Source organism: Protobothrops mucrosquamatus, unplaced genomic scaffold (genome assembly GCF_001527695.2).
Source record: "Protobothrops mucrosquamatus isolate PMUCROS unplaced genomic scaffold, P.Mucros_1.0 scaffold_309, whole genome shotgun sequence".
NCBI lineage: Eukaryota > Metazoa > Chordata > Lepidosauria > Squamata > Viperidae > Protobothrops > Protobothrops mucrosquamatus.
In genome coordinates, this window is record NW_015386385.1 from 540,674 (window position 1) to 555,442 (window position 14,769).

A 14,769-nucleotide genomic window follows, 5' to 3' on the forward strand; every position below is an offset into this window, starting at 1 on the left:
ATTAATCATATAACTTAAAGATCTGCAAAGGGATTAGTCATTTTAGTTATATTATTTCAGCAAAACAACCCAAAATGTCTTTTGGTATATTGAAGGCTAAATTCTATTTCATACTAGCTTCAAAGACCTCATCATTCTTCATTGGATAGGATGAGGACCCCAAAGAGACAGTCAGTGGTGGGATTCAAATATGTGAACAACCGGTTCTCTGTGTGGATGCCGCTTCCAGAAGTCCATTCTGGGTCTGGGCAACAAAAAATTAGCTACCGGTTCTGCCAAATTGGTGCGAACCGGCTAAATCCTACCACTGCTTACAGTTGTTTTAAAGGGGTAGCCAAAAGGAAGAAAGTGGAAAAAGGCAGAAGAAATTCATTACATTAGAATCAAAATTCTGCCATCTGGAAAGTCAGCAACTTCAGTAGTAATCCATGTAGAGTATTTATTTTCTACAAGAAATGATTCTGGCCATGCCAACTCATTTTTCATACCTGCACATAGGTTCAGAATTTAATTTCTGAAACCTGGATGTTAGACTTTTTGCAATCAATTTCTTCTATTGCCCCACTCCACAGTTGTACTTTAGCTTCATATAAATGGAGCTGCCACATCTTATTGTTCGCTAATATGTCATTTAGAATTGTTCTTCTTTCTCTTTTCCCAATACTGCTCATAAGGCCTTAGTAGATTTAACACCATGCCATTCAGAAAAGTTTCTGTGCGCAATGCATTGCTATCTTGGTCATGTAACTACATGTTGATAGATTTCCTATGCAGTTTTAACAAGGAGTCTTCTCTCACCACTATCCTACATAAAGCACCCTATTAGAAAGGATTTTGTTTTTAAAGCGCCTGCATTATGTGGACAAATAATGGCAAATGCATGGTTGATCATGGAAGAGATGGAGTGGGAAGAATAAATCAGGAACATTTATTTTCTATTTGAGTAGAGGGATAAAGGGATTTTTGTTAGATCATGGCCCATGGAGGTTCAGATTTACTGACTGTAGGCCTGTGGACCAGCATAAAGGACATGCATATATGGACTAGATTGGAAGAACAAGGATAAACATGGCTAGCAAACTATTTATGTTAGCACAGAAATTCAAAAACCACAGCCTGTGATAATACAGATATGACAGACAGAGCAATCCAAAGATAGAGTAATCCAAATCAAATCTGATTATATTTAAATATGTATTTAAAATATTGGAAAGTTATGAGCTAGTCATCTTGGAAACCTCTTAAGACTGGATGGAACTCATCATAGTTTATTATTATGTTGTAACAGTCTGTTGGTTAATCTGATTGTTTACTGAAACAGGAAAGGCGTGTGAATTGAGCTGTATTGATACATTTCTAATTCTTTCAGCTTCCAGTGATCACAGATCTTAGAAATCCTTTTTTGAAACCCAGACACTGGGCAATTCTGGAACAAATAGTTGGTGCACCATTAATAGACATGGAAAATCCATTAACCCTGGAGCGACTTACTCAGATCAGTGCTTTTGAATATACTCAGGAGATTCAGGATGTTTCTGGACAAGCTTCAGGAGAAGCTTCTCTGGAGATTATTCTCAAAAAGGTACCTTTTAATACAATATAAAATACTCATCCTGGACTGAAATAAGTTGTATTGATTGGTTACACTGAAGCTTCAATAATATATTTATTGAACAATCTCTAATACAGCATAAGGTAGAGCACAACAATCTTCCAAGTAAATGTTGAATAGTTCACTGCTTGAATTACAGTAGTCGCATCGGTAGAAAAACTTCATGAATAAGAAAATCAGAAAAGTAATGATGCCAGCGTGGGTATCTGAGGTTTCATGATAAACTGTTACAAACTGGATTTTTCTAAAGAGTGATTTATCAAGCATTTTTCTTTCTTTCTTTCTTTGTTTTGCTTCTTACGGACAAAATTGAAAATGGTTTTTAGCTCTTATTCTGTCTCACTTCTCCCCCTCCTCCAATGTATACGGGGAGTCCTTGACTTATGTACTTAACTATCATTCGAAGTTACAATGGCGCTGAAAAAAAGACCTACAACCTGTCCTCATACTCACAACTGTTGCAGTGTCCCTGTTGTCACAGGATTAAATTGTGGGCACTTGGCAATTGGCATATATTTATGATGATTGCAATGTCCTGTGGTCACATTATCTCTTATTTACGACCCTTCCAGTCAATTTCTGACAAGCAAAGTCGACGGGGGAAGCCAGATTCACTTAACTCCCATGTGATTCACTTAACAATTGAGGTGATTCATTGAACAATCGTGCAAGCCGGTTGTAAAATCAGGTCAAACTCACTCAGGTCTACCCACTTTGCTGAGCAACCTGATGTTGTGGTCTCAATTGTGATCATGTCAAGAACTATGTTTATTTGTTCAGCAACTAACTTTATCTATGTATGATAATCCATTTTATCAAACAAACAAACAAACAAACCTGTTGGTGGTGGAAATGGCTACAGTTGCCTTTCTTTATCCCTTTTAGCAGGTTCACTGATAATCCCAGGCAGCTGTGTATAAACTGTGTAAACAAACCATAAATGGAGGCATTCATATGGTTAGCTGTGCAGGCTGTTCATTTGCTGATAAGCTTATGTGGGTATGAATGCTTCCAGTTGGTCAAAATTATATTCAGAATTGCATTAAATTTTTCTTCCAGGTGGAAGATGCCTGGAAAACAACAGAATTCATTGTAATTCCTCATCGTGATTCAAAAGATGTTTTCATCCTTGGTGGCACAGATGACATCCAGGTTAGAAATGATTTTTTGTCTAAATTAGCTTTTAAGGCAAACTGTCTCTATTCAGTCCATATTGAGAAATTTGGCAAAAGCTTGTAAAATATTCAATCTAGACAGCAGACTACTATGTTCTCTCACTGGACAGTTTCCTTACCGCTGTGCCATGCCACTTTCTACCTTTCAGTTCTAGGAAAGCAATCACCTATTGCAGCCCACATAGGTGCAGTGAAATCAATCAGCTTTAAAGTAAAAATTCCTTTTTGTTGGCCTGTTGGTCACTAATACCTTTACTATTCATATTTTATTGGTCAAGCATACCAAGCCTCAATGAGAAAATATATACGGTAATTCTCCTGGTATTTACAGTGCATCTTGTCCTGCTCACACATGCACACACCAAAAGGGTTTAAAATCTTTATTGAGGCTGTGAAAGCCCCCTAATATTACTCCCCAGGGCTCACTCGCACAAAATAAACGCAATTCCCAATGAGTCCAACCCCTGAGCAACATCAAGTCCGGAGGCAAAGAGCAAGTCTGTAAACCCACACAAAAGGTCCAGTCCAGATACAAGCCCACAGTCCAAGCACAGTACACAAAGCTAAAGCCCAAGTCCAAAATACAAGCTCCAAAGTCTAGTCATGAGGTTCAGCAAAAAAGGTACAGGTCCAGAATCAGGGAAACGGAAGTCACAAAGTTGGAACACTTTGGAAACGGATGGGTTGTCTCCAACATCGCTTTGCTCCATGTGCTGGGCTAAGTAGCTGCCAGCCAGTGCACCTCATTAGGAGCGGGGAGGCTGCCTCTTTGCGAGTAGGCTTGTCAACCTCCTTTTGGCCCTGTGCGCCCTGGATCCAGTGGAGAAGGAAATTTCTCCTCATACCTGCTAACTGATTGCAGCTGCACCCGTTCTCTGCCCCACACTTCTGGTTGGTCATCCGAGCCTCCTGGCTGCAGCTGTTTCTCTTCTTTCTCCTTTTCAGCCAGGCATTTGTCCGGCCGCTCTCCCAACAGTCCTTACGAGGTTCCTGGCCTCTCTTCCTCCTCTTGCCCATCCTCCTAGGTACGGAATTCCCTGCTTCTTCCTGACACTCTTCTGTATCCCACTCTGAAGTCCCCAGAGCCAGCTCTTCTTTGACATCCAAGCCAGCATTCGGGGAAGCCATTACACAATGAAATACTAACTGTCTGAAACTTATCAAGATGGTGGACAAGGATATACAGAAATCCATTTTAAAATCTATTTTTGTTCAAGTGGTGTGCAACCAATAATAGATACAGGTAGTTTTCAATTTATGACCTCCACTGAGCCCAGAATAACAGTCATAAATTGGAGTGGGGCAGCCCCACACAGGCCCAGGCCCACACACTATTTCAGGCCCGGGCCCACACTGCAGGTAAATATTGATAAATATAACCCATACAAGCAAAGGTTCTTTGGGGGTCCTCTATAATTCTTGAAAGTGGGAGGGGTCCTAAGACAAAAGCCTTTAAGAAACACTGAACTCTCATGTATCGCTGGAAGTTCAATTGACAGAACTGAGGATGTTGTTTTACTTTTTCTTTAAGGTCATTCTAGATGATAGTACTATTAATATAGCAACGATTGCCTCTTCACGGTACGTAGGCCCTCTCAAGCCACGAGTTGATGAATGGCAGAAACAGCTGTCTTTATTCAGTCAGACATTGGTGCGTACCACTTTTTAAAATAATTTCTTCTAACTTTTGAAGTTTGCCTTAAAAGAAAGACATCATCTTGGCAATGTTATTTAATACGTGCTTAGTTCATCTTAGGCACAGCTCACTTGGCAGCATTTTGGCTAATCACAAAAAAGCTAAATTGGGTCAAACCAATTAGTAATTTGAATGGGAGGTCTCCAGGAAAGTGAAAGGCTGTAGCCTCACTTATAACTAGAAGAAGGCAATGGCAAAGTGTTTCTAATTACTGCAAAAAAACCCAAAAAAATCTGGTTAAGTCACCAGGAATCAAGCTTAATTTGAGGGATATTTTATTGTACAAAAATATCCTTTAGAACAGTGGTGGCGAACCTATGGCATGCGTGCCAGAGGCGGCACTCGGAGCCCTCTCTGTGGGCACACATGCCGTTGCCCCAGCCTCGCCTCCCCCCATGACTCCCTCCTCACCAGCAGCCCTCCTGGAGGAGAGTCGCCCCCAGAGCAGTGCAGCCAAGGACATGGCAGCAAGGCAGCGTAAACAAGACTCTGTCCTCACGCCCCATCTCGCACAGTTGATGCTGCGGGGCGCGGGCAGAGGGCGTGGCCGTCATGGTGCTGCTGGGCTGCCTGGGCAATCTGTGGTGGGCCCTGGAGGCAGTGAGTGGCCCTGCAGGCAAGTGGGGTGGAGGACAGGGTGGGGGCAGGGCAGGGGCAGGCAGGGTGTGGGGCCAGTTTTTGGGCACTTGGTCTCACTGCTTTAGAATGTTAATATTTAAGAGTTCACATAGATCATGATTAAAATATTCAACTAGATTCAAAGAGACCCAGGTTCAGGTCGTCTCTTAGCTACAACATGACATTGGAGCAGTCACTATCTCTCAACCCACTCTCACAGGGCCTGTTGTTATGAGGAAAAATGGAGGAAGAAATGCTGAATTAGAAGGATCTAACAAATTAATGTATCAGTCAGGTGACACTGATTTTTCTTTATTAAAGGTTTGGAAAGATGTAAACAAAGCACTGGCACTATTTTCAGTGAATATTAAACAATTTAGTGATAAAAAGATTTTGAAAGGGTTTTTCTCCACTATTTCTGCCGGTGGCAGTTTTGCTTGAGAACCAGTATCCACACTAATACCTTTGTGGAGGGAAAGCACCCCAGTTATGGTATAAAGTGTATCCTGTGTAACTTTTGTTTCACACAAATGGAAAGGAGCGTTTCCAAAGATTATGAATAACATTTTCCTCATACCTTTATGCCTACTTTTCTCGTTTTCTAGGAGGAATGGCTGACATGTCAGAGGAATTGGCTCTATTTAGAAAGCATTTTCAGTGCTCCTGATATTCAAAGACAGTTGCCTGCAGAAGCCAAAATGTTCTTGCAAGTAGATAAGTCTTGGAAGGAAGTTATGAGAAAAATAAATCGACTGCCAAATGCCCTCCGTGCCGCTACTCAGCCTGGTAATAAAACAGTATGCCTTAGTTATGTGCTGCTTGTATTAAACCATGTATCACCTCCACTCAAAGGCCGCTACACATCTTGTTTCCTACATCTATTCATAACACCAGAAATCTGTCAAGTAACTTATGTACGACTCCTTACAGTATCCATTCATATTCTGACCTCATTTTGATCGAAAAGTGCTTATTCCTTTATAAATCCTTGCCCGTGCTTTTACCATTCTTTCTCTTTTCCTCTAGAATATTTTTTTGCAGGATTTCTGACTAATTCTTAATACTCCCAGCACTACATTCAGTAAATATACAATAAATAAAAGCATTCCATGTAGATTAGAATCACCCCACCTCAGTAGAATCCAAAAGTTGCCCATATTGCGTACTTTTGTATTGTTAAATTAATAATTGTTCTGCTTTTGCCTGATACATTTCAAAAGATTGCATCTCATAGGATAACACGGTATGAAATATAGCACATATGCTAAGATTCACCTTCAGACAGTAGCCTTTGCCTGTTTACATTTTACACTTTTATCCATTATCTTTCTCTGATGCAGGCCTTTTGGAGACCTTTCAGAATAATAATGCTCTTCTTGATCAGATTCAGAAATGTCTGGAGGCCTATTTGGAATCCAAGAGAGTCATTTTCCCAAGGTTAGTTAAGAATCAGCAAGAAGATAATTAAGTCATCTGTTGCTTTATCCTTTATTAGCGGGGAATACAATCCTGGCACAAAGTTTATGTATATTGAATCCTGCTGATTTAAATGAAGGAGTTAATTTGCTTCCATTGAAAGTAATTAGGACTTAATTGGTTCAGTTTAGGATGATCATTGCTGGGTTTTTTTTTATTTAAAATGATACACATTGCAAACAGTGAATTAAAGGCCATCTCGCGCCATTCTGTATGTTTAAATAAAAGCACGTACCATTGAAATATGTTACACTTTCCTAAGCTAAAATCAGGAATGCTGCCTAAAATGATCTACCCAGTTCTTTTTTTATTTTTATTCATTACATATGTTAAGGCCTCCCAACTTTGGAAAGGCTAATAAGTATAATTACAAAATGTATTTTATAAAACATTAAATAGGCTTAATTTGTATTTCAATTTACATTTTACAACTTTTCATGTTACCTCAGATTCTACTTTTTATCGAATGATGAGCTCTTGGAAATATTGGCCCAAACCCGCAATCCTCAAGCAGTTCAGCCTCATTTAAGGAAATGTTTTGATTCTATTTCTAAACTGGAGTTTGCCTACATGGCACCAGCTGAAGGAGAAGAAAAAGTTCTCACTAATGATATTCTAGCAATGCTGTCCCCCGAAGGTGAAAGGGTAAGCATTTTTTTAAAAAATGTATGAAAATACCTATAAAAATGTCTATGCCTATGATAAGCATAAATAAGATAATTCACCAGAAGGTATATAGCAAGAGCCCTGTAAAGGGTGGATGAATGGATGGCTATATTTCCCCTTATGTGTATAAAACCACTGTATCGTATTAGATACCATTTAATATCTGATGTTTTAGTTTTTCACACAGGCAAGAATTGTAACTATTCATATACCAGTGAAAGTAAATGAAACTGATTCTTCATAATTCCATCTTTTTAACATAGACTATTTTTCTGGTAGAACTTCATGCTGGTTTCACTTTTTTGGTACTATGTTAGAGCAAACAGAACATCAGGCGTCTGAATATTGTTGAGTCAGTTATTTTAAAAAGTCATAACTGAGATGGAGACTATTTAAAAAAGAAACTAGAACTTTTGTACAAACAACTTTTGAAGCATTTTTTCCATTTTTGTGCTGCACAAATATGACTTACATCATTAGTAATTTTGTAGTAAACCATATTTACTGGAGTTTGCCTACCTGGTACCAGCTGAGGGAGAAAAGTGATATGACTTGTGCGGGGGGAAAACGTAACAGTTACCCTCTCAGTGAATGGAAAGTTTGCCTTTTTAGGTTGGCCTGGGAAAAGGACTTAAGGCCAGAGGAAATGTTGAAGACTGGCTTGGTAAAGTTGAAGAAGCAATGTTTACTTCCCTTAGACGATTGAGCAAAGCTGCCATTGCAGATTATCAAACCAGAGAAAGAACAGAGTGGGTTATCGCTGGACATCCTTCTCAGGTAAACCACACTCTTTAATGACTTGAATTTCACAAGCATCTTATTGCTTTATCTTAGGATTTCAGTATACTGCTCCTTGAGAATAGTTGAGTTCTTGGGATCAAGCATATTCCCAATTTTATGATAGAAATCTATCAAATAAATATTCTGTGTTCATAAGTTGGCTGTTAATAGGTATACAGTAGCTGCTTATGTTGAACCAAGTTCAGAAGCAATCAGATTGGTGGTAAAGATCAGAGGGATAATAAGCCTAATGTATTGAGATTGTTGAAGAATGGCTCTGAAAGTTCAGTTTTGTGTGGTAGAAACACTCAGTAATGTTTAAATGATAAAATCAGAACAATGAAACTAGATATCATCTCCAGCACAATATATGTCTGTCTGAATTCTGTTTTGTTTTCTTTATATAGGTTGTGCTGACCATTTCTCAGCTCATGTGGTGTCGTGATCTCACTCAGTGTTTAGAAGGAGAAGAACATGATCATTTGGTAGCTCTGGAAGAGTTTGAAAATGAGAATTTTGATGTGAGTATTCAGTTTCTTTTATTTTTTAACATACTGGTGTTATTTTATACTTTTATAAATGTAAATGTAGAAATATTTTAAAATCAAAAGAATTGTTTTGGATGGTGCCTTTTTATATAAAGCATAAATCATTCTAATCTGAAATGCCTACTAAAAAGACATTTTACACATTTAAGCAGTTCTTAAATAGATAACCATGTATAACAGGGGTGTCAAACTCATAGCATCACATGACGTGTTGCAACGTATCGTGACTTTTTTGCCATTGCCAGCAATGGGGTGGGCGTGGTTTCACTATGATGCATCCGGCCCGCGGGCTGGCAGTTTGACACCCCTGATGTATAATATCAAATATGGCAATGATCTTCATTGCTGATGAAACTGTTCAAGAAAGTTCCTATGATCTCTTTGGATTCAGTATCATTTTTTTTCAATTTAACCTATCCCTGTCCTTTCAGTATAAGGCATTATGTTAAGTAAAGATTTTGTTTTGTTTCATTTCACAGAGACTAAACTCATTGGCTTCACTAGTCCGCGGCAACCTTCCCAAAATTCACAGAAATATCATAACCGCACTCATTACTATTGACGTACATGCAAGAGACATTGTTACAGAACTTGTACAACAACAGGTACATTGATTTTGTTTAAATAATATTTGTAGATTTACCATTTAAAAAATAATAATAATAAACATTTTCTATTTGGCAAGGTGGATTCTGTGGACAATTTTGACTGGCAAAGACAACTGCGCTACTATTGGGACCTCGATTTAGATAACTGCGTGGCAAGGATGGCTTTATCTCAATATACCTATGCCTATGAATACTTGGGTGCATGTCCAAGATTAGTGATAACGCCACTCACGGTAATGTGTTGCCGTTATTTTCTTGCCTGCAAGAGAAATGATCTCTTGCAGATGTGTAAATTATTTCAGTGGAAAGAGACTATGGGAAGAGAGGTTTGGGAAATGAAAAAAAGCAGAGAAAATAGGAAATACAGCAGAGCAATGACAAGTTAACAGCGGGAGGCTAAAAGTGGTAGAGTGAAGGTTGATGACATTTAGAGATAGTGATGATCACCATGGAGCTTTGGGGCTAAACTTTCTCTTCTCACAAGGTAGATGATGCAGTTGAAAGTACCTTTGTAATAGAACTTCTTACCCCCTATCCCCACCAAAAATACCCACCCGGAAAGAAAAAGCAAATAGAGACATTGATGAAGGAACAGAAAAAAATAAATACAATACGGGTCCCATAAGATTGATTGTGGTAGCCCCATGAGACTAGTTTAAGGGTAAGGTGAAAAATAAAATTAATTGTCATGCCCTGATTTCAATTCTAGTTAAAAAGCCTCTAGCCTACATAGCCTCAGGATTACATTTAGAAGTCAAGAAGAAGCTTATTAAGAAACCAATTGCTTTTTCTTTGTCTCAAGAGTCCAAAATTAAGTCAGAGATCCATTGACATTCCATATAATTATTGTACGATTTGATGTTGCAGCCTAATTGTGCAGCTGTAGTTATGTCATGTTCAGATTTCCTTACAATATCGTGCATATGCAGTTGAATATACGTTAACTCTCATTAGGATCGTTGCTATCTTTGCCTGATGGGAGCCCTGCAACTTGACCTCGGGGGTGCCCCAGCTGGACCTGCTGGTACTGGAAAAACAGAGACTACAAAAGATCTTGCAAAAGCACTTGCCATCCAATGTGTGGTGTTCAACTGTTCAGATGGCTTGGATTACAAGGTGTGGCATTCAAGCAGGCTAACAAAATGGGAGAGTTGTTTTTTTTGTAGTAAAGCATAGTAATAGTTTCTCTAAAATAATAATATCAAAGATGAGCCAGTCATTTTCATCCAGTGCTTAACTGATTGATCTTTGGACACCTTAGCTAGAATAGAATGAGAGAATTGAATAAAAGAGCAAGTTTGAAACTACGTAAAAGAAAAAAAAACAATAATTTTATGGACAATTAAACATTAATGGCCCTTGGTAAGATAGGATGGTAAAGAAAGTATTTCTCAAGCTAATGATTCTTCTAACAGAATTAATTACAGCAAATTGGGTTATTCTATCCGTCTGTCTGTTCAGTCCCTTTCATAATGGTCATAGCAAGGTCAGTAGCTTTGTTTAGATGTGATGCCTAATCTTGGTTTATTAAATCTGCTCCTTAAATATTCAAATACATAATTGTTTGATTTACATACATGTTTTCTGCATTGTTCAGAACCTGTAAGTGTTACTAATTCTTTTATCATTGGAAGGATGAAGAATAAATGCAAATTAGAGAGAGTCCTTAGGGGGCATCAGTCACTCTTGGAATTGTTTTGTTGTTTTGCTTTTTTTTTCTTAGCACTGGTTAGCAATCAGTACAAAAGTTTAACCTAGTCCCCAAAGGGGTAAACAAATTTTAGCATAAAGTGAGTGAAAAATGACAGCAACGTCTATTAGGTCACTCAGTAATTGCATCTATTGAACTGTTGGTATAGATTCTAAGAGTAACTATGCTTTTAACATCTACATATAAATATTTATGAATGAAATCATCCACAGTCAGATATAAACAGCCTGGCATGGTTGCTGTAGAGTGCTGTAAAGGAGTGCTGAAGCATGGTGGGGAACGAAGTTTGTTGCATTAAAAAAAGATGGAAAGAACCATGAAAGCATCCACACCTGCCTCTTAGTTCTTTGGACTAAGTTTCAGTTTTGAGTCTCACCTTCATATTTCTCTTTGAAGATGGGATAAAGCAATGTAACCATATCCATTAAATCAGAATACCAAGTTTAGATGTAATGTCTAATAGCAGCACACAAAATTGTTCATAAATCAGCTTCAAACTATGGTTTGCATTTTAAATAAACCTAATTTCCTACTGGGGAGGAAAGCTATGGCAAATCTAGACAGCATACTAAAAAGCAGAGATATCACCCTGCCAATAAAAGTACGTATAGTCAAGGCCATGGTTTTCCCAGTTGCAATGTATGGTCGTGAAAGTTGGACCATAAGAAAGGCTGAGCGCCAAAGAATTGAAGCCTTTGAACTATGGTACTGGAGAAGACTCCAGCAAGTCCCCTGGACTGCAAGGCGATCAAACTGGTCAGTCCTAAAGGAGATCAGCCCTGACTGCTCTTTAGAAGGCCAGATCCTAAAGATGAAACTCAAATACTTTGGCCACCTAATGAGAAGGAAGGACTCACTGGAGAAGAGCCTAATGCTGGGAAAGATTGAGGGCAATAGAAGAAGGGGATGACACAGAATGAGGTGGCTGGATGGAGTCACCGAAGCAGTAGGCATGAGCTTAAATAGACTCCAGAAGATGGTAGAGGACAGGAAGGCCTGGAGGAACATTGTCCATGGGGTTGCAATGGGTCGGACATGACTTTGCAACTAACAACAACAATTTACTTTGGGTTAATGAGCCAGTTGGTATCAAACATTCAAACAAGTCAGAGTAAAGTTGAAATAGGCTTCTGTTATTTTGATGAAGTGATGCAGAGATTTAACACAGACCTCATGAAACTTGGATGTACGCTTCCCTCTCATTACGCACTGTAGGAGTTGATACTTGAAACTACAACTGATCCGAGGATAAACATTTAAGACAACATAACAGTGTATGCCTATTGTTTCAGATGATGGGGCGCTTCTTCAGTGGTTTGGCACAGTCTGGAGCCTGGTGCTGCTTTGATGAATTCAATCGAATTGATATTGAAGTTCTGTCTGTTATTGCCCAACAACTGATTACAATAAGGAATGCTAAAGCAGCAAAGGTAGCAGATGCTATGTTTCATGTTTTTTTTTTTAAAAAATGTAATAGGTAGATGTATTAATTAGCATCTTTTGGTTCTCTGTATCAAGAGGAGTGAAACAGGGAAGCATTTCTACCCCACTCCTCTTCAATTTTTATATACATTCATTAATAGGACATGATTTTCATTCTTCAAAGGATGCTGACGAATGATTAGTAGTCCTGCCCTATGCAGACATTGTTATTATTTGATCCAGGACATAAAGTTGTTTGAGGAGGGCATTGCCATTTTCAGTGGAGCACTAATAAGATAAACATCAAACATTCCAGCTTTTGCAAAAAACCCTAAAAAGTCATTGCTGATTTGTAAACAAGGGAGAAGAAGCATGGTGGCTCAGCAGCTTAAAGACTCTGGATTTGCTGGCCGGAAAAGGTCAGCTCTCTGTATTCCAGCAGCTCAAGCCCTTGCACCAAGTGAGGGAGTGAGTTCCCATCACTCACCTCAGCTTCTGCCAACTTAGCAGTTCGAAAGCATGCGAAACTGCAAATAGATAAATAGGTACCACCCTAGTGGAAAGCTAATAGCGCTGGACCTGTCTGAATACGAGACGAAATCGGTAGAGAAAAACCCCGGATGATGCTGATACTCCCATAGAACAGGGCTTTTCAACCAGTGGTATGGGTACCACCTGTGGTACATTGGCACCTGGCAGGTGGTACGCGACCATCCTAGAAAAGTAGCGGGGGAGGGGAATGAGCTGAACCGGTGACAGCACCGCACAAGCCTTAGCTGGAGCTGCATGGCTGGAGCTGCATGGCTGTCAGGGCTCAGCGGAAGCGCCAGGATCAGCGCGGCTTTCCAGCTGATCGGCGCTTCGGGGCTGTCAGGGCTCAGTGGAAGCGCCAGGATCAGCGCCAGGCTCCAGCTGGAGCTCGGTGCTGATCCTGGTGCTTCTGCTGAGCCCTGAAGAAGCACCAATCAGCTGGAATGTTGCAGCATCTCCTGCTGCCAATCCTCCACAGAAATGCTCACAACAATGAAAACCTCAGACAGGAGGAAGAGCGCCACAGGGCGGGCAGGCAGGTGTCTTGCTCGGCTGTGGCTTGGGGGGCACTTTTTCAGTGCCATTGTAACTTCGAACAGTCACTAAGCGAACTGTTGTAAGTCAAGAACTACCTGTACTTCATCACTTTTTTCCTTTTTTTTTTTTTGGTCAAGTTTTTGACACCTTGCTAGGCGACTGGTGGTACTCGGATGTTGCCATATCCTAAAAGTGGCACAATGGGTGACAAGGTTGAAAGCCCTGCCATAGAACATTGTTAGCCACTCTATGTGTGGAGCTAGTTTGTCTCCTGCAGTGTTTCCTGGATAGTGCACAAGCATGGAAAAAAATGAACTAGTATTCTTAGGTAGCCAAACTAATCTGTAATAACATTGTAGACTTTCTGGCTTTCAGTGTACCAGTGCCATATGCTAAGCAAATAATAACGAGATATTGAGCAAGACCAAGGATTCAGTTACTTGACATTGTTTTTTTCATTATTCTGATGTCCCACAAGAACACAACATGTAATATCTCAAAATACTTAGGAGAGATCTGCTGCTATATTGAGTTTTTATCAAACTAGAGGTACCGAGAATACATTTGTGCTTTCAGGGTTTTTTGAAGCAAATACTCTTGTCACTTATTTTACAGAATCCAGTCTATTTTCTATTTCTAGATGAGATCTAATCCACATTTTGAAAATCTACTCTCCAAGCCCCAAATGCACTGTTAAGACTTGAGACTGTTCTGTTGAAAATCAAGGCAAAAATGTGGGCTACCATGTTTAATTTTTAGTTAGAATTAAACCTAGTGCCTTTTAGGTTTGGCCTTTCATATTGAATGATGCCCACCATTCTGTATGGTGCTATCACTGTAGCTGAACTCAATTCATGTAGCTTTTCACCACAATTTCTCTTGGCTTTCGGGCTTAGGCATGCCAAGCCAAGTGTTAAAACGAGTTAATGAGATAGAACATCAAAGAAATGTGTCTTTCGTTCCAAGTTATTACTTGCTTAAACCAACTAAATATCTTTATAACTCAACACTTCCTATACGTAACAGATGCAGTGAGTTACACTCTGTGATGATTTATAGAAAATATAGGGGATATTAGCTGTTCTTATCTGAATTGAGTGACTTTGAAACATTAATTCCTTTGTTTTTATTTTTCAGCACAGGCATTGGAATATGTATATAATGGAAATAAATAATGCTGAGCCATTAAACTTTGGGTTCAGCAATTTTGAGATACATTGTTTTGTTTTTATAATAAGCTTATATTATGGTTTTATGTTTTATATAAATTAATATCATATGTTTTATGTATAATTATGCTGTATTCATGAAGGTTCTGATCTATGACTAAAATAAAGAAAAATATAATTTGGATGTAAATATAAATGTAATGGCTTTCTTTTTTCCCCC

At 39.1% G+C, this 14,769-nt stretch overlaps 1 protein-coding gene across 1 annotated transcript in view; it reads left to right on the forward strand.

Moving 5' to 3' along the window:
* DNAH6 (dynein axonemal heavy chain 6) overlaps window positions 1-14,769 on the forward strand; it is an 82,637-nt gene that overhangs the window by 31,768 nt on the left and 36,100 nt on the right. Inside the window, exons 19-30 of the mRNA XM_015832151.1 lie at window positions 1,370-1,582; window positions 2,672-2,764; window positions 4,319-4,438; window positions 5,707-5,887; window positions 6,442-6,538; window positions 7,027-7,222; window positions 7,856-8,020; window positions 8,431-8,544; window positions 9,051-9,176; window positions 9,257-9,412; window positions 10,134-10,295; window positions 12,183-12,320. Coding sequence (XP_015687637.1) covers window positions 1,370-1,582; window positions 2,672-2,764; window positions 4,319-4,438; window positions 5,707-5,887; window positions 6,442-6,538; window positions 7,027-7,222; window positions 7,856-8,020; window positions 8,431-8,544; window positions 9,051-9,176; window positions 9,257-9,412; window positions 10,134-10,295; window positions 12,183-12,320 — 1,761 coding nt within the window. The remainder of the gene's footprint in view (window positions 1-1,369; window positions 1,583-2,671; window positions 2,765-4,318; window positions 4,439-5,706; window positions 5,888-6,441; window positions 6,539-7,026; window positions 7,223-7,855; window positions 8,021-8,430; window positions 8,545-9,050; window positions 9,177-9,256; window positions 9,413-10,133; window positions 10,296-12,182; window positions 12,321-14,769) is intronic.